General features: G+C 40.8%; 1 protein-coding gene across 2 annotated transcripts in view; it reads right to left on the bottom strand.

Annotated features, from left to right (window-relative positions):
• Positions 1–7,950: 7,950 nt before the first annotated feature.
• The window catches only part of arid3a (AT-rich interactive domain 3A), a 40,593-nt gene continuing 22,874 nt past the window's right edge, over positions 7,951–25,669 (bottom strand). For both annotated transcript variants that reach the window (XM_085774691.1, XM_085774692.1), the window contains exons 4-9: positions 14,401–14,473; positions 12,355–12,538; positions 11,385–11,632; positions 10,225–10,512; positions 8,816–8,905; positions 7,951–8,343 (exon numbers count right to left, since the gene is read on the bottom strand). In XM_085774691.1, coding sequence (XP_085630817.1) covers positions 8,192–8,343; positions 8,816–8,905; positions 10,225–10,512; positions 11,385–11,632; positions 12,355–12,538; positions 14,401–14,473 — 1,035 coding nt within the window. In that variant the 3' untranslated portion in view covers positions 7,951–8,191. The remainder of the gene's footprint in view (positions 8,344–8,815; positions 8,906–10,224; positions 10,513–11,384; positions 11,633–12,354; positions 12,539–14,400; positions 14,474–25,669) is intronic.

Below are 25,669 nucleotides of genomic sequence, written 5' to 3'. Positions count from 1 at the left end.
GGTTTTAAATCTGCCGGGGTGCGATAGGTTCACCACTGCGGACGCTGTTATTGGGCGGTGCTTAAGAAAACTCCAGCGTCAACGTGAGACGCCGGTCACGTTGCAGCAGCAGAGCTGAAGAGCCTGATAGTGTTTATGGCTGTATGATTATATAAGGCAGGAGGAGAGTGCTCAGTTATTCTGGAGCAACACAGACACATTATTTTAAAAAGATATTTACCCTCAAAACCTGTTTAAATTCAATTGCATGTCTGGGAAAATAAATAAATAAATACATAGTTTAATGGTGGCTGTGAAAAAGCTAAACCAAAACATTATTTTTATTACTGGGGAATGACTTATGCTCAACATTTTATTTGCTGTAACTGATCTAGGATTCAGATGAAGACACGAGGAACATCTGTTTTTGTGTTTTCTGTTTTTTCCCCCATTTTTTCCTCCTCTGATTTTGCTGCCTTTAAAGTGAGTGGCTTCTGATTCAGCCAGAAGTTGCTGGAAGATACACCTCTCTACCTGTATCTAATTTAATTAAGCTGTTGAATCATTAAGACATTCTAATTTCATTTTGATAGTATGTGGTCGTGGTGTATGACGGTCAGCCTGATTGGCTTTTTCTGTCATCATCATTGTCTATTTACAATTTAGTAGATTTTTTTTTTTTTTTTTTTACTGTGCTGCTTATTTTTAATGAGATAACCAACCGAAGTACTTTCTTAAAAGACTGACGTGACACCTGGAATCGGTGGAGGCCACATCAATGTGACTACATAATGTCCACATTTTAATGATACACTTATGGGACGGAACAGCACTTTTTAAATTATACAAATATACCATAACAGGTTTGCTAACTAAAAGAAACAAAAAAAAAACATCCAAACCTCTGCTGACATTTAAGAAAGGTGATATTTTATTAATTTCAGATTCAAAATAAAAGTATTCACACAAACACATACTGAGTAAATAGGCAAGAATAGCTCTTCACCCTTCAAAAAAAAGAAAAAAAAAGAAAATGAAAAAACAAACAAAATGAAAACAGTTGCATTGCCCGCCGCCACTTCACTGTTACTGTGGTTACCGGGAAACATCCCATTCATCAAAAAAAAAAAAAAAAAAAAAAGTAATCATTTATAGAAAAAGGAGGAATAAGCACACATTGATAGAACAGACTGAAAAACGACTTGCAGTACTAACAGTGGTGCTACTTGTTGTAGCACTAGTAGTAGTATTGAGCTGGAGGTTCCCTGTTGTTGGCGCTCAAATAAACTAAACAGCAGAAGTGTTACGACCCTGTAACACAGAGAGAGAAGCAGAGAGACGGAGAGGAAGCCACCTCGGTGTCCAAAATGAACGTTTATATATTCACCAACCAGGGTGAAAAAATACCTGCAAAGAATATCCATTCGTATATTCATATCCAGCCACTATAATGCTATCAATACACCACAGTAATACAATCTCATGTGTACTATCAGGGAACTGTGTTGGGAGTTCATTTCGGACCCTGGCGTTAGCCCTCACGCCCTCTTCATGTACCCACTACACTGTAACTTGAGCCCTCACTGGGTTAAATGCATCAAACTGGAGGCAGAGGTAGATTTTCCTGAGAAGAAGTTGTAAGAGACAAGAGACAGAGCCTTGTTTCAGTTCTGAAAAGTTGACGCAAAGACGCACGTGAAACCCAAGCGCACACACATCACATCACATGCTTCCCTAAAAGTAATCACATTATAATCACTATATTAATAAAAATCTGCTCTACATGTAATCTCTGTGTGCTGGGGGGTTGCTACAGCATATCCAAAACAAAACAAAGGCAAAGTAAGAGCAAAAAAAAAAAAAAAGCCCTAATAAGCCATATTTCAGAAATAATCTATTTAATGAATCTTAGTAATACAGGTTAATTCATACAATTGTCACAGCAGAAGGCATCTTGTTATTTTCTCATCATTGTTTTTCCCTTCTCCACAGTTCACCTGATGGAGGTCAAGTCAGTGGTGAAGTCCAGTCAAACCCCCCGCCCCCAGCCCCGCCCCCACCCCCAAAAGAAAACCACATGCACCTTTAACCCGTAAATGTTCCGGCAAAAAAAAATTTCCATGTCGGCAGCATGTGGGAACAGGAGTCTGAGTCGTTATTCCATGCAAGACGCTCTGGACCTGGTAAGTTTTCAAGAGGTTATTTTAGCTACAGCTCAGTTGGGAGTAAAAGCAGCAACGTTTCAAGACAAAACACCTGAAAGTTTTACGACATTTCCAAAAGAGAGGGGTTTTTTTCTTGCTCCGATGGCTGAGACTTTCAGAGCAGCACAACATTTATTCCTTTATACTGTCAGGAAAGCAAAGTCAAGACAACAGCACACTAAGTATGAAAATTAGTCCTGCTAAGTCACTGCTTCGATCTGTACAGCAGCACATGAACGCATCACACAAGCAGACTTTTAGAAATCAATCCAAGCTTTTAAACTGCATTACCACACAACAATAATGTAACTTTGACAAATAAAAAATTAAATTAAATTAAATAAAGCCGAGAACTGTGGATGCAAAGTGTCTAAATCTTATGACCACAGACACAGAGAAACAGACAATAAGGGTTGATTGATTGATTGATTGATTGATTATCAATTTGTTTACTGATTGTATTTTTTCTTTCTTTTCAAATGTGTGAATTAATTCTTAATTCAAATACCTTGAAGAGCTACTCAGACGACTGATTATTAAAGTGTTTCATGATGATCTAAAGGCCATTTCACCTCAACACGAAGCAAAATCTGGAAACACTTGGAGGAAATTCAGGAATGAACACTGGGAACATTTCTTTTTCGCCATAAATGGCCAAAGCGAATGCCTCTGCAGCCTTCAATCAAACCTTTTAAGTTTTTCCATCTAGAAAATCTAGATTTATTGCGTTGTCGTAACAAAAAACATCCACTGGGGGGAGCTATTAGTACAGGGGAGGCTGCCTCTCATCAGCACTGACATCACTGATCCCCCTCCTCTCTCTAAAATGGCTATCATCAATTCAAGGTGGGAGCTGCATTTTGGCTGTAATCTGATTGTCTGTGGTCTTAACAATCTCTTTCATAGTCAAACCGAACTCTTCATAAGCCAGCATCAAAAACATTTTTGGTCGGTTTTCCTGCCTGAAGTGAGGAAATCTGCCAAAGCCTGAAGTCTTTGAGGTAGAAACTGGGGCTCGATTGAGGTTGAAGGGATGTCAAAGTATTTGGAGGTATACAGTGTTGTCTGAACGTCCCCTGATTGTCGCTGCCACGCGATTAAAAACATGCCAGCCGTCCCTGAAGATGCTGCCGTGCACAAGGACACACACAGAGAGCTGCAGTACATCCGCTGTTCAAATGCAAATATCTCACAGGGCCAGTCAATAGATATACGATAAACATGGATCCAGTGAAGGGGTGGGAGGGTGGGTGGGGGGGGCAGGTGCTCGAGTCTTGCCTCTGAGGCTAAAAGGTCACAGGGTCAAATCTAAAGAAGCTATGTTGATCCTTTAGATCGGGATTGATTGAATTTCGCTTTCTCCAGCAGCCTTCCCCCCTCCAAACCAAAGCTTTCAGCCACAGCATGTCTCTCTATTTGATTGTCAGCCATTACCAGCAACTGTGACATCTGCTACTCACGAGGAGACAGAGACGGAGACAAATACAGGGCTCTCTGTGTAAAAAAACCTGAACTAAAATGATCGAATACATCATTTAACACTGTAATACCTGAAATTTACAGCAGCTTCTGATCAAACGGAGAAATCTAAGTGAGAGACGTCTTATAACTTAAAGAGCTTAAGGTGATTTCTTTCCTATTTTTTCACAGCTGTGATCTGTGTATTGCACCTATAGGTCTGTATAGCATGTATACAATTACTGTAGAGACTATACAATCCTACAAAGGCGTTAGAAACAAGAATCTGACCTTTTCATAAATAATGTTACTATAGAAATTATGATACTATCTTATGTATCATATTTGTGAGCAAAAAAACTCCAAAGAAATTGTAAAAAGAAGTAATAACTACTCTCTGACTAATTAAGGTTCCTGTATCCTGGAGCTGAAAATTCATTTTGAAGCTTAATTCTGAGTTTAAACAAACACATAAATAAGACATTGGCTAAATCCTAAATCACATAGTTTCACATGGTTAATCTACCCTTAAATCACATGTCTAAAAAGGTATTTAACTGTATGTATGTGACAGTACTCATGAGGATTAGAGGTGTAAAATTAAGTCCACCATCTCCAGCCTAAGGGTCTAAATATTTATTAATGATTGGTTTTCACAGTTAATTTATAATAATTTACCAAAACGGTCAACAGACTGACAAATGAATCTAAACTGCAGCACAATAAGTGGTTTGAAGATTGTTGGTGCCAAAACTGCAAGAGCCAGGATAAAATTTTTTTTTAAAAAGATGTAAATTTCACTGATATTTGTGGAAGTAGCTTCAATGCATAATGTTTTGGATAAATAACAAATCAATGCATATGTCAAATGCCAAGAAGACAGATAAGTCATAGTGTGTCTGTACTGACTCATATTGCGTGTCCACAACAGGGTAGCATCAGAAGGCAAATCTTCACTGCAGAGATGTTCTGAATTCCTCTGACACAGATCTAAGCCGATAAGATTGTGAATATTTACATCAGACTCCATCACATACGTCACAGATGCATAAATGCCTTGATTAAATAACTAAATTTGTCATGTCAACATCTGTTTGTTCTGTTCTCCACAGATCTGGAACAAGCTGCTCACAAATGAATTAAAAAGAATTAACCTAGTTTTCTGTTGTCTCTCACCTACATAAGGCTCCTGACAGAAAGCTCTAATCTTGCATAAACTGGGAGTTTCAGTTCTGCAAATGCTTCGCAAACTTAAAAAACCGAATTCATTGCTTGAAATAAACCTCTGTGGTCGGAGCCAAAGAGCTGCTGCTTTTAAGAAATGCTAAGACTCATACCCGCAGACACAATGCAGCGGCAGGAGGAGGAGGAGGAAACTTTTATCTAGGTTTTTGCTGCTTGGCATAGATATCATCGTAGATCGAGCCAGCATTCGCTCGAACTCGCTGCTGTATGAACGAGAACATACGGTGCCACTGATGCAAAAACTGTTGTGGAGTCGCACAGCAGCAGCAAGTTTCAGAGCTGCAGCTGCACTTAAAGCCAGACTGAGCCGCACCAGCTGCAGGTCGGGTACAGTACCAGCTGTCACAGTTTAGACAACTGTGCCACCTGCAGGCAACAAGTCACAACAGGCTCTCCTTTGTAGAGCTAATGTTTGGGGTTTGTTTGTTTTGCATATGTTGTTGTGAATTAAACACATTAAACACTTGGTTGGTGTTTGGTGTCGTACAACCACGGGACTGAGTTACATTTATTAATGATGTGTTTTCCTGCCTTTGATTATTGGATATTTAAGCTGACAGCTCTAAAACTTTAGGCACATAGAGACACAGAACTGCTGCTGCTATTACATTTCTTGCCTATAGGTGGTGTTGGGTGGTTTACATTACATTAAAGTGGGTGGACTTGTAAATCTGGGGGAGTCACAAACTAAAAAAAAAAAAAAAAGTTTTGTGTTCCAAGTTCCTGTTGATATATTTGACCAGTCACTACAGTAACATTGAACTTCATTGTGAGAATAACTATGGTTCTCTGTCTCAGTAAGATGTCTCATTAAGATTTATAAAATCCAGCTAAAGCTCTTCTTTTCATTTCTAAGGAGAAAACAAATCATTTATTTTAGGGGTTTTGCTATCACGTAAAATGATTTGATGTTTGTGTGTTTGAAGGGGAGTTGAGTCTAAAGAGTGCTTTCTGAAACTGACCAGTGTTTGTGCAGCAGCTGGTGGTGATTTCCCACCGAGAAGCAAGTCCAGAATCAAAGCCTCGACAGCCATCTGGTGATATTTGACTGGAACAGTAAAAACTGATTAGACGGAGGTACTGCTCGCTCTCTGGTCATCTCATGCTGTGTTAAGGCCTCAGAACAAAACCCACATACAAAGCCTGATTTACTTCCTAACGTCAGTAGGAATGAGGCTGCTTTGTGTAGGGGCGGGGTCGTTGGGGGGGAGTTGAGTAACAATCTTTAACAGCCAACAGTCCAGAGAGGTAACATAGGTTAAAGTTCAAAAAGCTGAATGATTGATCTTCTACAAAATGCAGAGACACAACTGCTTATGAGGTAACATGGCGTCTCCGCTGTGGCAGATTTAACCTGTTATAAATCCAACTGCAGTGAGTGAAGTGTGCAAAAACACTAAGACACAAAGCAAAGCGCTCAGCCGCAGCTACGAATGCCTCTGATCTGACAATACCAAAAGCCCCAATTAAGCAACATCTAAAAAAAAACAGGATCACAACACATTCTCTTGTTTTATCCGTGATAGATGGCGAGCAACTCTCGAGAGGACCCCGTCCTCGTCACAGCACAGAATAAGAAGCACTTGGATCAGAAGTCATGCAAAAACACAAAGCTGAAACAAACAAAAAAAAACAAAAAAAACAACAAAAGCATCTGTAATCTATGATACAAGAAAAAAAAAAGGAACAACAACAGCAACAAAACGTCAGATATGAGCTGAAATAATTGCATCTCCTGACACCTGATTGTCCATGTGAGTGTCACCATGACTAGAGAGATTTAGCGGACGCTCCATTCTTGTAAATTTGGGACAGGAAAGACTTCTCCTGTTTCCTGAAGGGCTTTTTTTTTAAATCTATGAATACATGCATGCATCTGACTTAAGACAATCACTCCACTAGAAGGCCAAGTCATAAAAAAAAAGATATAAACTGATCTTTCTGCAGAGAAAGACGCTGAAAAGCATTGCTCTGTCAAATGTAATAAGAAGACTGGGGATATTGTACAAAATGATGAGCAGACGGACACCTGAGAACAACGAAAAAACGTCTTATTCACAGAAACTCTGAAGCCTGAACAGCAAGAGGAACAGTCATGTGGATGCCGCTGAGGCTCCCAAAGTCCAGCGTGTTGAGGTGCAGCCAGAGGCTTTAGTTCATTCGCCCACCTGCACAACTGACCTTACTCGTAGATACAACCATTTTGAACACTAAGCTTGACGATACACCTGAATGATTGCCATAGATATGTACTGAACTGGCCTTATGTCAACTAACAGGTGAGGGGTTTTTTCTGTAAATAGCCAGCTGTTTCAGGAAGAGCAACCACAGCAACTGCATGAATTCAGCAGGGATGTCAGCTACGTAGCATTTTGACCAGCTACTACCTAAACTCAAGTGGCCGTGGACCAAATATAGTAAAAGGTCGACCAATATCCTTGCAGATTCGTGAGGTCCAGCCATTTCACTGGAAAATCTGTGGCGTAGATATGATGTGTATCTCGGTACACAACGGGAGTGCAGAGCTGCACCAGACTCGCTCTTCCACATAGAGATCCAAACTGGCTGCCATGTGAATAAGGTTATAAGGTTTTACACAAAATGAGGTCACAACGGTACATGGTTATATGCCCTGAAGAAACAACATATACCTTTTAAAGCTTTTCTGATTAAAAATAGATGATATTCATATTTCTTTTTTTTTTTATAGAATTCTAAATATATAGATTTTTTTTCCTGCAGTGAGAGGATTGTTAAAGATTTAAATGATAAACACAATAGAGAATAACAATAATGATAATAATGACACTGAAAAGTTAAAATACAATAAAAAAAAAATCTCTCCTAGAGGATAAAACATTGCTGTCAGTCAGTAGCCGTGTTTGTGTGTGTGTGTGTGTGTGTGTGTGTGTGTGTGTGTGTGTGTGTGTAAACAGTGCATTGCCCTTCCTAGTTATTACCAACTCTTTTGTTCTCTGATAATCTGTACATTTATGCAGAAATAAATAATTCACAGGTTGTGCATACATATTTGTTTAGCATATACTGGCTCTCAGTTGTGATATTTTTCATAATTATTTTGGCTATGAAGAACAAAAGAGGTGAGTTTGTGAGAGAAAACCTGAGATAGTGTACTTCAAGTGATCCGAGTTTCAGTTTGTGTATTCCTGTACGGTTTATGGTTCTTCTCTTTTTGGCATAGGTGATGTAGAAAATGAGGTTGATTTTTGGCTTTACTTAGCGTGGTAATTTGAAAAATAGAAAATAAAAAAATAAAGGGGGAGGGGGGAAGGCTGGGGGGTTTGTTAAGACAACGGGTTGCTGGAGGTTGAGGTTGAGGTAGGTGTGTTCTCCGGCTGCTGAGGGGCGGCGCGACTGCTGACCGCTGAGTTGGAGATGGACAATCCAGACACACCGGATGAGGCCGACCCCGCTGCTGCCTGAGCGAAAAGAACGCCTAAGACAGGAAAAAAGACACGAGAAACATAAACTTCACTTGCGAAGCGGAAAAGTATTCCTGTATTTAAAAATGAAAACGAAAGGAACTGTTTAGTGGTTTTCTGAAACACGTTCACTGACAAGAAACTGCAGGTAGCCTCACTTAGCATGGACTTATCACGCTGTATCTTATCAATTTAGCCCTTACTTAAACACAGTGTAAAAAAGGAAAAGCTGTGGTTTGGCATGGTGAAAGTACTTCCTCTAGAAGACACAGGCAGTCACATAACAAGTATAATTTACCGCTCACTGTCACACTAAGACTACACTGGAATATAACTGCACCTGACTTAAGAAGGTGTAATAAATATGGCAGAGTTAAGAGGCTTTTATTCTTCTATAGTCCCTAAGCAGATGTTACACAACCCCACCCACCGACCCACCCACTCTGAGGAAAGAGTTTCATCATGTTACATTACAGCGACACTCACCAGTGTACACGACTCCGTTGAGCTCCACTGACATGCTGATGCTGTTTGTGCCGTTGGTGGTGAGGTTCAGGGCTGAGTCCTGCCTGCCATCTGTAAGAGAGACAACAAAACCTTTAACTCACACTTCAGTTGTATTTAACATGAAGACTGTGCAAGGTATCTCTTACACTAACACTTACCCACTAATTTATGTATTCAAAATAAGCAACTTTGTGAGTGAATAGCAAAAAAAAATGTCCAGTTAACCATTTCTCTGAAGTCACCTGTATTATCAGTACTGAGAAACAGTTTGTGTGTACAATCAGATAGACAGTAACCCAGAAAAGCTGTACTATAAGATCAAAGTGCGTACCTGCAGAGGGGAATCCCGGCAGAAACACGTACGTTCTGTATGACTGTGTGTGTGTGCATGGTGCCTCCTTAAGCTAAACAGGTCAAGGTATAGGCACGCTATAGGTTACTTCCTCACTGCTGGCTGTTGTGGTTTGTGCTAAGATTACAAGAAAGTCTTGAGACACTAACTGCCTGTGGGAGCGACAATGTGTGAAATTCAGCTCATTGTAAATTCTACTGTGAAACCCACAGCAGATGTAATGCACAAGTAACTGATGATAACTTCTGTCTCTTCTCAGCTTATCACGATCCTTAATGACAGTGGAAAAACACAAGTTGGATATAAAGCAAACGACAGGACAGAAACTGAGCTAGTTGGAAATAATCTTAAACTCCATGCAGATTTTTTTTTATCAACCTTTGGAAACAGAATATACTTTGTGCTGTTTATCATACTTAAAGTCAGCAGGCCCCTATGACCTCTTGTGTCAAGCATGTGCATGATGTCTTTAGGCAATGTCCTTCATTACTAGGGGTTACTGTTTCATTTTCACATGGACGTTACGCATATCACGGACATCCGTTGAACTAAATGACCCTGTTCCTTTGTGCTGTTGCCAGAGAAAACATATACTTAGAAATCTATTCAGATCAAGACATGGCGGTTTGGTTTTCAAGTGTTATCAAAAATATAAATACTCTTTAATTTGACATAGAAGTTTTGAAACTTGGCAGGTGGAAAAAGCTTGTCTTGATTAGATAGTGGGCATATTCTGAACCCACAGAGGGGCCCGAACTCCATCTGAGATAAAAACTTGAAAATCACATATGACTGGTTGTTTTGTTTTCCCTCAAGTGAGCCGATTAGATCAGAAACTTTCCAGTGTTGGGGCGTCGTGTGGCACGGTGGGTAGAGCAGAGGCTACAGTCCTCGCTGCAGTCGGCCCCGCTTCGAATCCCGCATCGGGCGGCCCTTTTCTGCATGTAATTCCCCCTCTCTCTGCCTCCCCATTTCCTGTCTCTCTCAACTTTACTGTCAAAAAAAAGGAGAAACGACTTTCCAGTGTGTTCAGTACCTTGGTTGTTGATGCGGATGTTCATGGGTATCTGGGCCGTCATGGCCAGCAGGTTGTGTTGCAGCGCTCTCTGTAGCAGTCTGTGGTGTTCCTCGGCCGGCAGGGCCATCTTTTTCTCCGGGGGCTCACCGGCCTCCAGTTTGTCCCTCAGCTGCTCCAGAGCGGCCACCTGAGCCGCCATCGCCGCCTGCGCTGCTGCTGCCTGCACAGCAGCCACAGAGTGACCTGCCAAGGCTCCGGCTGATAAACGGGCCATACCGACTCCTGGCAGCGGTTGGCCTCCCTCTTCTTCAAGTCGAACAGCACAGAGAAGGAGAGAAGGCTGATGAGTGTCATGTGTTATCAAGGCAGGCTTAAAGCAGAAGTAAGCAGAATGTTTGTGTTAATATAAGTCTTAAATAGTTGTATCTTCCGACAGCAATCACTTATATAGAGTGTTTGGTCCGAAACACGGGTCTGTCAGTCACTCTGCTCTGCTGTAAGCCGAGGAGAAAACTTTCCTTGTATCCTACAACCTTTATCCAATGAGGAGAGAGAACGGCATAAAGGGGCGGTCCTCTCTGTGTGTGCAGCCAAGGGATGCGCGTGAATGTGGTGACGTAGGGACGAGGGCGGGGACTGCTAACTCCATCGGCTGACAAGAAGTTAGCCAAAACGACCGGATCGCTTACTTCTGCTTTGAATATCAACTACAACTCTGTTACATATGGACTCATCTCAAAAGATATACCACCGAAACATAAAGAACTTTTGCAACTGGTCATTGCAATAAGAACTTACAAACTTTGGATAACCAGATGCACCATTAAACAAATTTTCATTGACAGCAACACAGTCGCAAAACACATGATCAAAGATCTTCAACGAAGACTTTGTATAAAGAACATACTCTCCCATGGGACATTTTACAATTCATATATATAGTATATACTGTATGTATATATATATATATATATATATATATATATATATATATATATGATTTGTAAAATGTCCCATTTATAATTTTTTCTTCGACTTCATTATAATATTATTTGAAATGAATGTGCCTTGTATTATCCTGCTCTGTTTTCTTGTATTCATGTAAAAGTAAATAAAGTATTTTTGCAAGATGTAAACAACGTTCCCTCCTGGCTAATATGACAGAAAACAAATGTCACCTTTCTTGATCTTCTGGATGGGGGTCAAACAGGCCCCGTTGGTGCCCACCGTCAGGCCTATGCTGGACGAGGGGAGCTTTGGTGAGGACAGCATGGTGGGCGTCCCGTTGGGCGAGTAGGTGAAGAGGGAGCTGCCGAAGCTCTGTCGTCGGCCCTCCCGGCGGTTGCTGTCGATGGCTGCCTGGAGCTCGTTGGGGTTGCTCAAACCCCTCTTATCACATTCATATGGGTACAGGTACTTCATGTATCTGTGAAGAACACAACACAATGTATTTAACTAAAAAAGTCTACATCACTCAGATGTCGCTGACGTTATTGTCGTGCCAGTGACTGAACATTTCTAATCAGTTCCTGACATTTGCATATATATAGAATACAGCTCATTTAGTAGCTCTATAGTAGCTTTGTCAGGAAAACAGCTGTTTGTGGTAGGAGATGACATGATGTCTGTATTACAATTGTAGGGCCTTGAGTTTCATTGTCACGGACATTTACCTTTCAGTCTCTGCGGCTTAGGTTTTGAGTGACCCTTTGTTCATTAATCATACAGGAAACGGAGCAGTGGACAATAACTTGTGGCAAAAGGAAATACTGAATAATGACAAAAGAAAAATGGAATTTCAAATCTCGCTCCCAAGATACAATATCTGGTCCTACCGATCAGGAATGGAAATGTACAGTAATCTGAACCTGCCACAGGAAATGACCTCAGACAAAAGGGTTGGTAAAACAAAATAGTTGTTGATATCTGATCTCAGAAGCTCCTCATGCTTGAAATGTAGGGCAGCGCAACAGGATAATAGATGTGACACTTGTACCTACCCAAACCTATCGATACTCAAATCATTTGCGTTGATGTTTCTGTCCAATACTACGTACGTTTTAATAGTGTGAGTCCAAACAAACCAAACCAAAACATGGAAAAACTACTGGAGATGAAATAACATTGTGTGTGTGTGTGTGTACTGACTGTGTGCGAAGTGTGAAGGCTGCACTGGTGATTGAGGTAGGCAGGTTGAGTCCCTTGGTGATCTCTCTCCACAGTTTCTTGTTGATGACCTCCACTAGGCCGCCTTTCTCCGTCACCAGCCTGTAGAGCATGTACAGATCCAGGACCTGTTTGGCCATGATGGGAATACGATTCACAGGGGTTCCTGGAATAACAAATAAACACAGGGGGGAGAAGGTCAACAGAGAAATAAAACACTAACATGGAAAAATGCTTTTGATGTCATGAGCATGGAGCTTCCTGTGCATAGGCAAAAAAAAACAAAAAACAGCTGGAATATGAGTTAAGGGACGGGAAGATTAAACCAATAAAAAACACGTTATAATAACAATAACAGTAAAGACAGTATAACAATACAGCATCTTTCATCTTGGTGGAAGTACACTAGGTTTAGTGGGAGTCCATGTAGCGTCCATACATCGAGTACATAAATTAAATCGCACTTGCTGTTTTAGTCTACGACATTTTTGAGGCTGATCCAATAAATGGACAGAAATTCAATCATCTCCCTGATCTGATCAATGGTTTGTAAATAAATGAAGACCTTTACAGAGGGAAAGAGAAACACACTATTGACTGAAATTAAGAGGAGAGTTAGAGGTAGCTACATAAAACTGATGGATTAGAAATGTAATTATTAAATTATTTTACTGTTCAGGCTTTAATGAATTACCAACAAGAGCACAGGGGGCAGTTCTCATAGTGTGAATCCCCTAATGCATTTTGTTATTATCATCATCGTCATCGACTGACAGTAAATACACACTGAATCACAGTTGCATCTTTTAATTTTGACAAAACATGTAGAGTTTTAAAATGTGTCTGACGCAATGTACAAACCAGTATTTGTCTGGTTGACGTTACTCAACCTGAGGCTGTTTTCTTGTCCTCGAACAGGACATGTAAAACCAAGCATGAGACAAAATGCCTTGGGACAAGACCAAATCAATAACTACATCTTTACATTAAGCCATGACAAATGTTCTTTTCCCTGCCAAGTAAAACAAAGCTTTCTTTAATCCGATCGTCTCAATACATAACTTTAAATAATGAGGGACTGTGAGCTCAGTGCCTCGGGTCCACATTGAACATATTTGATGTTGGATTTGAATGTTAAAGAGATATTGCATCATTATCAGTGCAGCCTGCAGATGGTGCTCTCAGATTCTCACAGACGACTTGGCAGACCCGCCCATTGATGGGGGGTGGGTGGGGATGGGGGGGGGGCTCTGACAGTGTAAACATCTTCTACTGGTTTTTTCAGTTGTAAGCGCGTGTCTGTTGTCTCCATGTAAATCGGCCATCATTTAAACCTGTCAAATCAACAGTTGTGCTAGAAGGCTGCTTGGCATTTGGGACATGTTATCTACGAATAGCTGCAGGGTATTTGCGTAGTCTATGCTTGCAAATACAATGTTACACAACACACATTACTCAAGTATGATGAACTGTTTCTTTTTTTCCTTTTTTCTTTTAATGAGGATGAACATGAATTCTTTTGGGCTTGGTCTGCAGTTTTGATGCTGTGTATGTGTGTGTGTGTGTGTGTGTGTGTCACCAGTGTGTAGAGACTGCATGGAGGCTGAGTCAGTGTTTCTGAGTGTGTATGTATGTGTGTGTGTGTTGTCAGTAGCATGGGGCAGGACCATGTGGACACTGCAACAGAATGGGAGGGTAAACTAATCCATTCCCAGGCATTGATACGATGTGTTCCTTCTAGTTATAGCCTGGGAACGACACGACCATAAAGCAATCATCTCTAAAATGAATAAAGACCCCACCCATGTGAGTGAAAGATGATCAGACAGCACTGTGTCGAATGTCAGAGAGACAGGGTAGTTCAACCCGTCTATATCCAGCTAGTTAGAGCGTCTCAATGACTGAGTAGATATAACATGTCAAGATAAGAAACTGAATGTTTACGGTGTATTTTACTGAATGAGAGACTAGTCAACGTGATGCAGCGTTTATGGCTTTAATAATTTACAAACATGCACAGATGCGTACCTCTTTTTTGCATGAAGCTGAAGAGGTCATCCAGAAACTCCTTCCTCTTTGGGTCTCCATCCAGTTCATACAGCTGTGAAGAGGAAAAAAAAAGGAGACAATGAGAGATGTGTTTCTTTTTTTTTCTTTTTTTATCTTGAACAACAAATTTGTTTGAGGTCTGACCAGAGAACACATACAGTACATGAGGCTGCTGCTCAGTCTGTCAAAGCATGCCCTTGATGCCAGCTCTGTTGCTACGACAACGAGTGTCGCAACGTGTGACAACCGGATGACCACGCTGTTCAGTAACCAGTAAATCAAACAACCCTGGTTGCTTTTAAATGGACAACCGTTGTGGGAAACCTAAACAGTTGTCTTTTTCTTTTCTTTTTTTTCCTGATCACAAGACGAGACGACACAGAAAGAGAAAGAAAGAGAGAGAGAGAGACAGAGAAATGCTGTGGACCGGTCTGGCCTGATGAGAACCTGATGTGGGTCCAGCTGCTAGCAGGGCCCCGGGGTCTGGAAAGTTCAGTGAAAGTTAGCAGTAAAAAGTGGGGCACCCACTCGGGGGGAATACAGTGAGACCATTGAGCCTGTGGTTGTTTTTCCAACCTAGTTTGCCCAGTGTGATAGTGAAATATCTGACTGAATGTTTCTCTATTGACGTGTCAACAAAACGTGGCAAACGCTTTTACCAGTGCTAACATTTACTCTCTCAACAGCCACACTGAATCGTACCAAGTATCAAACTCAACAACAACAACACATCACGTCTAGTTTCGTAATCTGTTAATGGAAACGGCGGGTTGTGAAACACAATGTACAGCAATGAGCAGCATCAAACAAAGCCATAGAGATGGAACCACTGCGTAGTGCGCATAACAACCCGCAGCTTGGAGACCAGCCACTTACCCACCCTCATGTTGTACACACACACAGTCACACACGCGCAAATATCACAACCCAGGAAAGCAGACAGCTCAGTGCAAAAAAAACAAACAATATGAAACAGTGCTGAAATCATTCATTGATAAACAGAAAGTTAAGCTACAGACGATTAATGTTGTAACTCTGTTCTCGACTATTATCCTGTGACCTGTGTTTGCTTTAAGTCAGCAGCTCAAACGACACGTCTCGTAGAAGAAAGTGCTCATTCATTGGACATTGGAAAATTTGTAAAATCGCATTACTCCTGATTTAATTTATGACCTTAAAGAAACTCCAACATATATGTGAAAGGGAATAAATCACCTGTCCAACCTACAGCTTCAACAGACAACAAACAAACGGCCGTCATCTACTAAAAGACGTCCGTCCAGACTGAGTTTTGCATGATGGTGACACCAACAAACTGTCCTTCATTATAGCGTTCAGCTGTCATTAGTTATGCCAAGCTGTCATGTGATCTTATTGTCCACAGGGAAGGAAGGAGGGAACTGAGCTGAGGGCTGAGGTGGATGGTTTGGTTTGGTTTGGTTTGGTGGGGGGATGCCGGCTAATGTACAGGCCTGCTGGAGGCAAGGGGGAGTTTTAATTACAGGATGCATGCATTTCGTGAAGTGCCGTGCCATAAATCATGGAAATTACACCCCCCACTAGTACCACTACCACCACTACCCACTCCACCCTCAAGACCCCCATCCCCCAATGTTGCTTTATTCCCTCTCTATCCCCCCCTCTCTCTGTCTCCATCACACAAACATATCCCTCGTGGTGTTGTGAGTGCACTGTCACAAGAGGGTTAATGCTAAGATCCCAATTCCTCCAGATGTGGTGACATAGCTGGATAATGGACAACACAAGTTAAATTTAGTATTGTAGTCACAAAAAAACACAAAAAAACACAATAATTGTTGAAAATCTCAACTTACAAAATGCAGTTCAGCCAAATTCCCTCCCTTTTCCCCCAGTGCAACACCAGCAGCCAGTTAATTAGTGTCATACTGTCTATGAAACTAATTATTAAAGCTGAGTTTTTCATGTGATGATTGTTTAATCACAGCAATTTCAACAAGTGTAACCGCTCCACTACGGCGTTGAAAAGCAGTGTGTTGATACGTTTCACTGTTTCCCTGCCAACTGACCGAGAGGGCGACCAACAGTGATGTGTCAACTGTGCAAATGCACTCACGGTATCCGTCTTACAAACGCATATCCAGTTTCTAGTCTCATTCAGTAACAAAGACACAGTATCCTGATTTGTATCAACAAACATGCAACAGTTATGTTAATTCTTAGCTTTTTATTGTCGGTTTCTGTTATTTTATTTTTGAATTATCTGCATGCAAAGACAAAGATGAGTGACACGACAACATCTCACATCAGCAAGTCAAAGTGACACTGTCCAGGTGATTCATAGCCTTAACGGTCTGGTACAATCCAAAAAGCAAGATATTGATGTGGATGTAGAGACTCACTTTCTGTTTACATGAACTGAATTGGATTTTTATTAATTCTACTGAGAAAATACTTGAACTAATTGTTGGCCTTTTGATTGCCACTTAAGTAAGTATACCAAGAGTACTCATATAGGAATATAGGCTAGTAGGTCCCAATTTAGATCAGTTTCCTAATTGTTAAAAAGTGCAGCTAACAGCAGGAAGCACATGTTAATCAAACTGCAAAATGATGCATAATCTGTCATAAATCTACCGTTGCTCTAATGTGTAAAATACAGAAGCTGCTGTCCATTTGCCGTCCATGTTAAACCATGACAACCCGTGGCTTGAAGAGTAAAGCTTTAGAAAAAGATGATGTGAAAAACACCAAACTAATGGGCCTTGGGTTTCAGGGTGTTGGTCAGACAAAACAAGACATTTGATGGTCTGTGGGAAATAAAAATAACAACATCAGGCCGTCGGTAACTACAAATTGCTAAACTTGGCAGATAAATCAAAGATGATATAAATAATAATCTGTAGTTGTTAAAATTGGGAAAAACGAAATGGTTATGGGAAGACATCATTAAAGTGGGACTCCTGCTACTGCTCACTACTGACGTACCGAGAGCTGGCCAATCAGGATCCTGTCCAACCGGCAGGACCACTGCCACCCACAACCCCTCATTATACGTTTTTTTCCCTGCTTTTATCTCTGTTTTCCCCTCATCGTTTTATTCCACTCCTCTTTGAATTATTCTCTCTATTTCACTCTTCCACTTTTGTCTTCTCTTAACTTCCTTCATTTTCGATCAGTTCCTCTCTTTATGTTTGCCTCTTTCCCTCCCTCAGCTAAAAGTATATAAACTCCCACCACCCACACACACTACATACAGACATTTTCTGGTTTTGATGGGTGTGGTTGTTGTAGTCTCATATAGGTTTTCATGTCTATAGTATGTATGCTGGGGTTAGGGGCCCCTCCTGGATTAAAGCTCTGCTATTCAGATAAACGACAAGAAGGTAGATAAATGAGTAGAAACTGGGCCAACTAGTAACGCCTGGAGCCAGTTCACGCCCCTTCACCAAATCCCCTGGAACAAAAAGGCCCATTAAAACTAGTAAAAGTCCAGATCATTTGATAGGCTGTTTTTGAAACTTTCACATTTCATGAACTTTTTTCAGCATTCCCGAAGAGATTGTAAAGAGAACGAGCAACGATGCTCAACTCGGAGAAGATTTAAACAGATGTTTAGTTAGTAGCATCAGAGACAAAAGTTGTTGCTGGTGACAAATGTGAGAAAAGTTAACCAAATGCTGTTTTAAGACCTCAAAGCTGAGTATTTAGTGTTTAACTGTCGTCTGATAAGTTTTCCACCCTGGCTACGTATGTAGGTCAGCGACAGCCTGTCTGCAGATAAATTATAAACAGAAAACAAAGTGGTTTTATATGGCAAATAATCAGTAACCAAAGAGCGCCCTGTTGCTGCCGCTTTGCAGCCATCAAAGCAGTGGTAGTGGTAATACTGTAAGGAGGGGGGGTATGTGTGTGTGAGAGGGGGGGGGGGGAGGGGTTTACTCTACCATTAATGCAAATGGCAGTTAGTGAGCCAGCGGCACACAAGTGTCACATAGCACACAATAGAGGCCTTGCAACTGAAAACCAAAACTGAGAGGAGACCGGGGTATCGCCAACATGTTCCCTTACACCTGCCAATCACCTCAATCACCTTGAGGGGAAGCTGTTACACAAACATTAATGAAACAAACTCACTACAGCTTGAAGACAATAATGACTAAGTTGAAAAAGAATCAGTTTAAGTGTCAAAATGGCTCTCGAGATTTTAGAATTGGACGATTTGTCATTTGTTTATCCTCATAAATCTTTGGACTAAATGCCGTTTTGAGGCAAATTTAAAAAAGATTCAAGCGTAACTTGTAGTGGAACACATTTTTCACAGAGGTCGGTCACCAGTATAGCCAGTATAGGTGTGTGTTACCATCACCTGTGCCTGCGTCTACTTGTGTATGTAAGATGAGAAAGTTATCTTGGACTGATGTGTTTTGGTGATTATGTCAGATAACGTTATAGTTAAAATCTGGATTTTAGCAGTGAAGCAGTGCTTGAAAATTGCCTGCATGTGACTTCTGGTTAACATGTTGTCTTGATAAGTCACACTTCAGTCATTATTTCAAACTCGTCCTATTGTCTGACAACAAACATAACTGAGCACAGTTTTACTGGACGTTCACTTCTATTAATACAGTGTATTCATGTGGGATACTAGAGAAGTAAACACACACACAAACGGTTGAAACTAGCTGACACTATGTGACACAGAGACACCAGTTGTTTACATCGGTTGTTCCATTTTTCAACTACTTCCTAAATCAATGACCATACACAGTCCAGCCATGTATATGAAGGGTTTGACCCAGCCCTACTCATAGAACAGGCTTCTCAGAGGAAGTGTGCCATTAGCACAGCTCACTGGTACACATGCCACTGTACTATATGTACCAGCACCTCCGACGGTGCTACATGCACATACATGTGCATATATAGAGGCTGGTGGGTGGGTGGGGCAAAGTTCATCTCCTTCTTTATGTTATATATAGTACAATAAATTATATTGTGAGCAGTAGTGCATTGTAACTGCAGTGCAGACTAAAGGTGGATCTTTGAATATGATTTCCTTGTGGCTGTGGACACTAGAAACTTGGTTTACACTGAAACTAAATCCCCTTTAATCCAATGCTGAAGGACCAGTTTCACAACTTCATATTAATCTAAGTCCTTAGGTTGTTTCTTCTCATGAAAGAGATTAGTATGAACATGTTTGCCTCACATCTCCTGCCCGACTTGGATGGAAAAAATGCTGCTGTCTCATTTTTTTGTAAGGCTGCAGTGTGCAACAGTTAAGCATGACTAGATCAAATTAACGCCGCTAATCCAGGATAACAGCTGTACATAAAGAGACTCTGATGATGGCGAACTGTCTCACAAAGCTGGTTTGTAAATATAAAAAGAGCTGATAAGAATCTAAAACGTAAACACACATACACATGTATGAAAAGGGGAAGGGGGGGAGGGTACGGCTCGAAGGGAGAGGGGCTGAGGGTGGGGGAGCCTTGATACGGCTCATGAACACATGATCGGCCATATTAAAACACAGCATTGTTCCAGGCCAAAGCCCTTTTATGAGTGTCATTAATGTACCCGAGCAAACACAGCCGCCGTCACAGCGTTCCCATAAAGAAAATACATGCATGTCAAAACATCTATTACTCTAATCGTACAGTACAATGTGTCACCTGTGTGCCTGCATGCACTAATTGTCAGAGATGACATGCCGTGATGTATGATATATAGGTGCCAAACTGTAATTTACTTTATCCTATAAAGTGAGGTATGTTACCATGCAACAAATATTAATGAGTGAACAGTGAACACATGGCACCAGCTGGGTTTTTTTTATCTTCACCTATAATTGTTGATTTGAGGTGTGTCCTCTCGATAGCGTGACTACGACTGCAACTAGAACAGTTTTCAGGATCAAGTGCTGAGACAATTTATCTTTTAATCTATTGTTTGGGCCACAGAAAACGTCATCATGAGGTGTGTCATTAGTCCATTACAACATGCTACCATTTGAAAAGCAGGGGGCACCGAATGTTATACAACTGTATAGCCAACAATTTACTATGAAACAATAACTGTGAAACGAGAATGAGCTTCGACTTCTAAACCTTCTAAGATCAAATAAAGAGCTGAAGAAGTGTGGCTACAGAGAGATAGATCAAAAACCTAACAACACACACAGGAGCTAAACGTCTTCCTGGAGAACAGAGACCTCCACTGAAAACCAGATGAGGTCAAGACTAAATTTAATCCTGGGTGGTAAATACAGTTCATCAGATCAGCTTTGAGTTCACATAAATTCAGCCTTCTAAAAAACACAGTTTCTTTTGTTACTGAAGGAATTTCAAGGCGGGGTTTTACATGCAGTCCCATAATTCAATTTTACTGCAGATGAAGGTGATACTCAACCGTCTCTAGCTATTATCTGATTGTGACTGCTCCCTTCTAAAGACATGTGTGAGAAACTAGATATTAACACGGCACTTGAAATTATTTCTTAATGTGTAGGTTCTGCTTGACAGCTAACTCATAAAGAATCAAATTCTTGAAGTGACGGGCCCACCTACTTGGTTTTCTTTGTCTTTGTTGCTCAGGATTTTGTTTTGCCACTGTTGAGACAGAGATCACCCACTAATCAAACAACGTGAGCAGAACTTTGACATCTCCTTATGACACAGGCCTAAGTAAATGGCTTGACTTTCGTACATACCTTTACTTTGTCTGTTTGGCCAGTACTGACTATCCCATGAAAGAAAAAGGTAGCAATTAACTAGTTTTTTTTAAACTAGTTTACAAGTAGTTTAAGACTCCTCCTTCATACTGTTTGATTACGCTAAAGGTTGGAAACTTTACATCTTAGCATCACCACCTCAGAATCAAACAGTGTGTCATGTGGGACTAACCGTCCTGGTTCATCAAACAAACCAGGTGAATCAAACACAAAGGGCATATTTGTGGAGTTATGTTTACAATGTTACTGCTGTAAAATATGGAAATAAAGTTATATGCCATCGGTACAAGAAATTTGACGAGAGTGCAATGCAGACACAAGCCGGTCAGGCTAGTGATCCTACAAACGTACGTTACGTAACGTTACACACCCTTCTTTGATCTACACAACGAATTTCAAACCTCTTTTTCTACTGAAGGTTCAGAGACAACTGAAACAGATGATTACAGAGGCTAAAACTAAAACCAACAACACTTCATCTGGAAGCAACGACTGTTGAGATCTATTATTATAAAAGGATAAAAACATTTTCTTGCTTAAAAGATGATAACCTAAAAGTGCCATTTTTATTTTCTTCGTCCATGACAGTGGAAGCAAGCAAGCCACCACTCTTTACTTTCAGTGAGTCTGATTTTAAAATGTCTCTTTAAGCATCTTATGTTAATGTGGAAAATAACTTAATCTGGTCAACTGACGGCTGACAGCAGCGTGACAGAAACTGCACCAACATGTCTCCATAAACTGACATCTATAATGAATCCATCTTTGTTTTCTCTCTGCTCGGTCTTGCTCTTCCACCATCCCCCGACATGCACACAATTAACAGCTACAATAGAGCTGTCCAATAGCAGTTGCATCGAATGGTGTTTTATTGACAGGAAGGATCAAATACATCATAACCCTTACTGACCGGCTGACCTCGCAAATTCGGCTCTATCGACTGAGACTGAGGAACAAACAGCCTGCAGAGACAAACAACACTGCTGTGACTGATTGGATCTAATGTTGCTTTATCTGGAACAGTCACATTGCCCCCCCCACCCCCCCAAAAAAATGAAACAAGGCAGTAAGAAGGTTAGAAAAAGAAACTGACAGTGATGCACAGGCAGTCTGCATGGCACGTCTTCTAGCTGCACAAAACCGCACTTTTGAATGTACAAATGCAGCAGTGATTCATAAACCCTGTGCTGCCTACTATTCTTTGAGGCGCCTGAACTGGATTTGATTTAAGATTTTAGGACTTTTCCAAGACTTTCCACGGCTAAAACAATGATTTATAGAATTCATTCAAACCTAATTTTTTTTTATTATGAAGTCAGGTTTCTCATAACCCTCCAGGACCCAATGTGTAGGAATCCCTTTCATTTCCGGACAATCATAACTTTCCACGTGCAGGACTATAACTCTGGAAATCTAATATTGTCCCAGAGACGATCTTTAAGGACGTGGTTTCTTTACGGTGTGAGAGGTTGTAAGAGATGCCTCAGACTGTAGGGCCATGCCAAAGTGAGCTTTTATTCTCGGCTTCTTCTCGGTGTAAGTGGATATACAATATCCCCTGTTGACATGAGACAAAGGTGAAAACCAGATGATGAGGATAGGACATGAAGTCAGAATGAGCACTATCCCGCACTTACATGCACTCCATTCCTGCATGCTACTGTCAGCTGCCATGGCTAGTAGTAGGTTTGGATAAGAATCTGAAATAGCAGGCAGCTTTCCCAGGACCCTCGAGAGTTTGATGTATGTAGCTGTGAGCAATCTGTTCTAACCACATTGCTAATGAGTACTATCATGATGATGGATGCCAAGTCTGGGAAGGGCAGAGCTGAGCAGACCGAGGGAGGGGAAGTGGGTGTAGCAGCAATTTAGGATCATAAAACGACGTGTTGGAAAGGAGCAGCAGAAAGAAAGAAAGAAAGAAAGAAAGAAAGAAAGAAAAAAGAGACACTGTCAGTTATTTGGCACTTGTGCTTCGAAAGCCTTTTTCAGAGTTTGGTCACCCATGAATGCGTCTTCATAAATTTACCGTCAAACAAGCCTTTCTTGAAAATGTCAGATAAAGTTTGACCTAGATAACCATCTAATGAGCGTTTGTGTGAAAGCTGAAGGTATTTATTCAGCGCCAGTGCAGATGCCGTGATAAGGCGCTCGTCTCAAGGCAGAAAGATGGAGACAGAGATAGCCGAAGTTTCAGAGGAAGGTCTGCAACTGTTCTTGTATACAAACAGGATGAAGAATATTCAATCTGGCCAAGAAAAGCTAAAAAGAGACAGACTGCTACTACTACTACTATTATTACACGGCTGCTCCTCAGCATGGAGCAGACATGTGACCGTGTTGCTTGCACTGTCAATCAGGATGATGGATGGGCAGGGCAATGAGTTTAATGGTTGACAACGGTGGACTTAAAAACATATCTGGCCCTCCCAGCCCCACGGAGGGCCAGATATCTGTCCATGTGGCTCATCAGAGATGTCGTGGCCACGTGGCTAATCCCCGCCCTGATCAATAGGTGCACGGGCTGCCGTTTGACCTCGAGCAACCCAGGGCTTTGTCCTCTGCATGGAGCTGTAGTCTTATTCAGCTCTGGTCTGGCACACTTAGCAGCAAAAAAAAACATGTAAGACTGACATGAGACTTAGAAAGCACTGAGGTTTTTTTTATTTGTTGTTCTGTAAACAAACTATGTGAGGTTTACATTGACTATTTCTCACCGATGTGAATTGTATATGGATGCATCTCCTTTCTCATCTGCAGAAGAATGTTTGCTTGCTTGCAAACAAAGATGTAAAGTGGTGATACTTGTATACATCTTGCTTCTACGTGCTGAAAAAAAAATATCGTCTCTGCTGGTACAGACCTTCCACTGAACCTTTACCTCCTGTTTCTTATCTGGTCTTTTCCTATCGTCTCCACTGGTGTATTAATAACATTTCTTCTTGTCCTGCAACAGATGTCAGTAAGTGAAATAATGTAAATCAACTGTACCTTTTAAAGCTGAAAACTGAAATTCAAATGAGTTTTAAAAACACTACTGAGTTCAGTTTCCCCATTTCAGTCATAAACTGTCTGAACATATTTCATTATAGTTTTTTTTACACAACTTAACTCACACTGTGCATGTGTCCTTTCAGTATAAAAGGCATTTTATGTGATTTCTACATGACGTAGCAGACAGATCACAAGTGTTAGTTATAATATTACTGATGGCTCCAGTCCAATTCAAGCATGCCATTAACCCTGGAAACTGATCATCCATGCGTCACACCAGCACCCTGTAATCTAAATGTAATAAAACCGTGATTAATATTGTTAGCAATGAACACACTTTCCCCCCTACACCGTGTTAACCTACATTTGACACCAATATAAAGTGATAATAGATCTTTTTCACTTGGGTTATCTTAAGAATTATTATTTGTATCTGTTACATGAGCACAGCCTGACATGTCAGGTTTCTTGCCATGGCTACACAATTAAAAAAGGTCAGCTATTATCATACAGAAAAGAACAGGCAGCTAGAGTGTCAAATGCTCCTTGAAGATTATGGGTCAAAGCACTAATATGGTCTTTTATGATACAGTGTGAGAGAAGTGTGTCCTGCTCTGCATAATGTTTGAATGACTGGCTGCATACTACTCACTTAGAGTTGTTTGGCTCTTCACCGCCATCCAGTCCAGATTCATTTCACATCGGGACAAAGAACGACTCAGACCTTGAAAATGTGCAGCTAAAGTATCTTTATCTGTGTTTGACCCATTTCTTAATTGATTCTTTCAAAAATGAAAGCTTTCAACACACGCTACCTTTTCAGAAGCATCTGAAGGTGAAAGCACGCATGCAAGGCTTTTGTTCAAATGAATGCCTTCCACTGGGTCGTCGTATGAAAGGATGCCAGTTAGGGTTTCATTTGCTGCAAACCATTCAGTGCAGATCTACGCTCAGATGGCAGTTTATTAGGTACACCTAGCCAAGACTTACACAGTCTGTAATCATTTCTTCCCTCATGAAGGCTTTAATGTTTCATTTTCGCAGGTTTACAGAAGTGTTGAATTAACTGTGCAATAATTTTGCAGGATGTTAGTTTGTGGTGTTTCTGAAATGTACTAAATAATAAAGAGAAGTGCTATTCAGTCCACCCTGAGTTATATAAAACAGCTGTCTGGTATTACACGATACAACAAGTCAAGCAACGCCTAAAATAAACTACAGACTGGAACTAAAAATAGGAAAAAAAAAGAGATGAGGAAGGACTCAAATATTCCCTTAGTGAGGATTAAGGTATAATAACAAACATGATTCACTTGTAACCTTGGCAAAGGGAACACATTAGGGTGTGGCGTATTTGAGCAAGTCTCCAAAACTGGCTTTTTCTCATTCTTTATTAAGACATGTAAGTTAAGATGAAGCCTGTGGGAGAAACCATAAAGGAACATGAAATACATGCCGTAGACATACAACAGAGCAGCCAATGAGAACGACAGAACAAAAGAACTAGCCTCTGCCTTTATGCAATCTTTGTTTACATTC

This window comes from Trachurus japonicus, chromosome 4 (genome assembly GCF_045865225.1).
Source record: "Trachurus japonicus isolate A0001 chromosome 4, Traja_1.0".
Taxonomy (NCBI): domain Eukaryota; kingdom Metazoa; phylum Chordata; class Actinopteri; order Carangiformes; family Carangidae; genus Trachurus; species Trachurus japonicus.
This window is presented reverse-complemented; position numbering and strand designations above follow the sequence as displayed.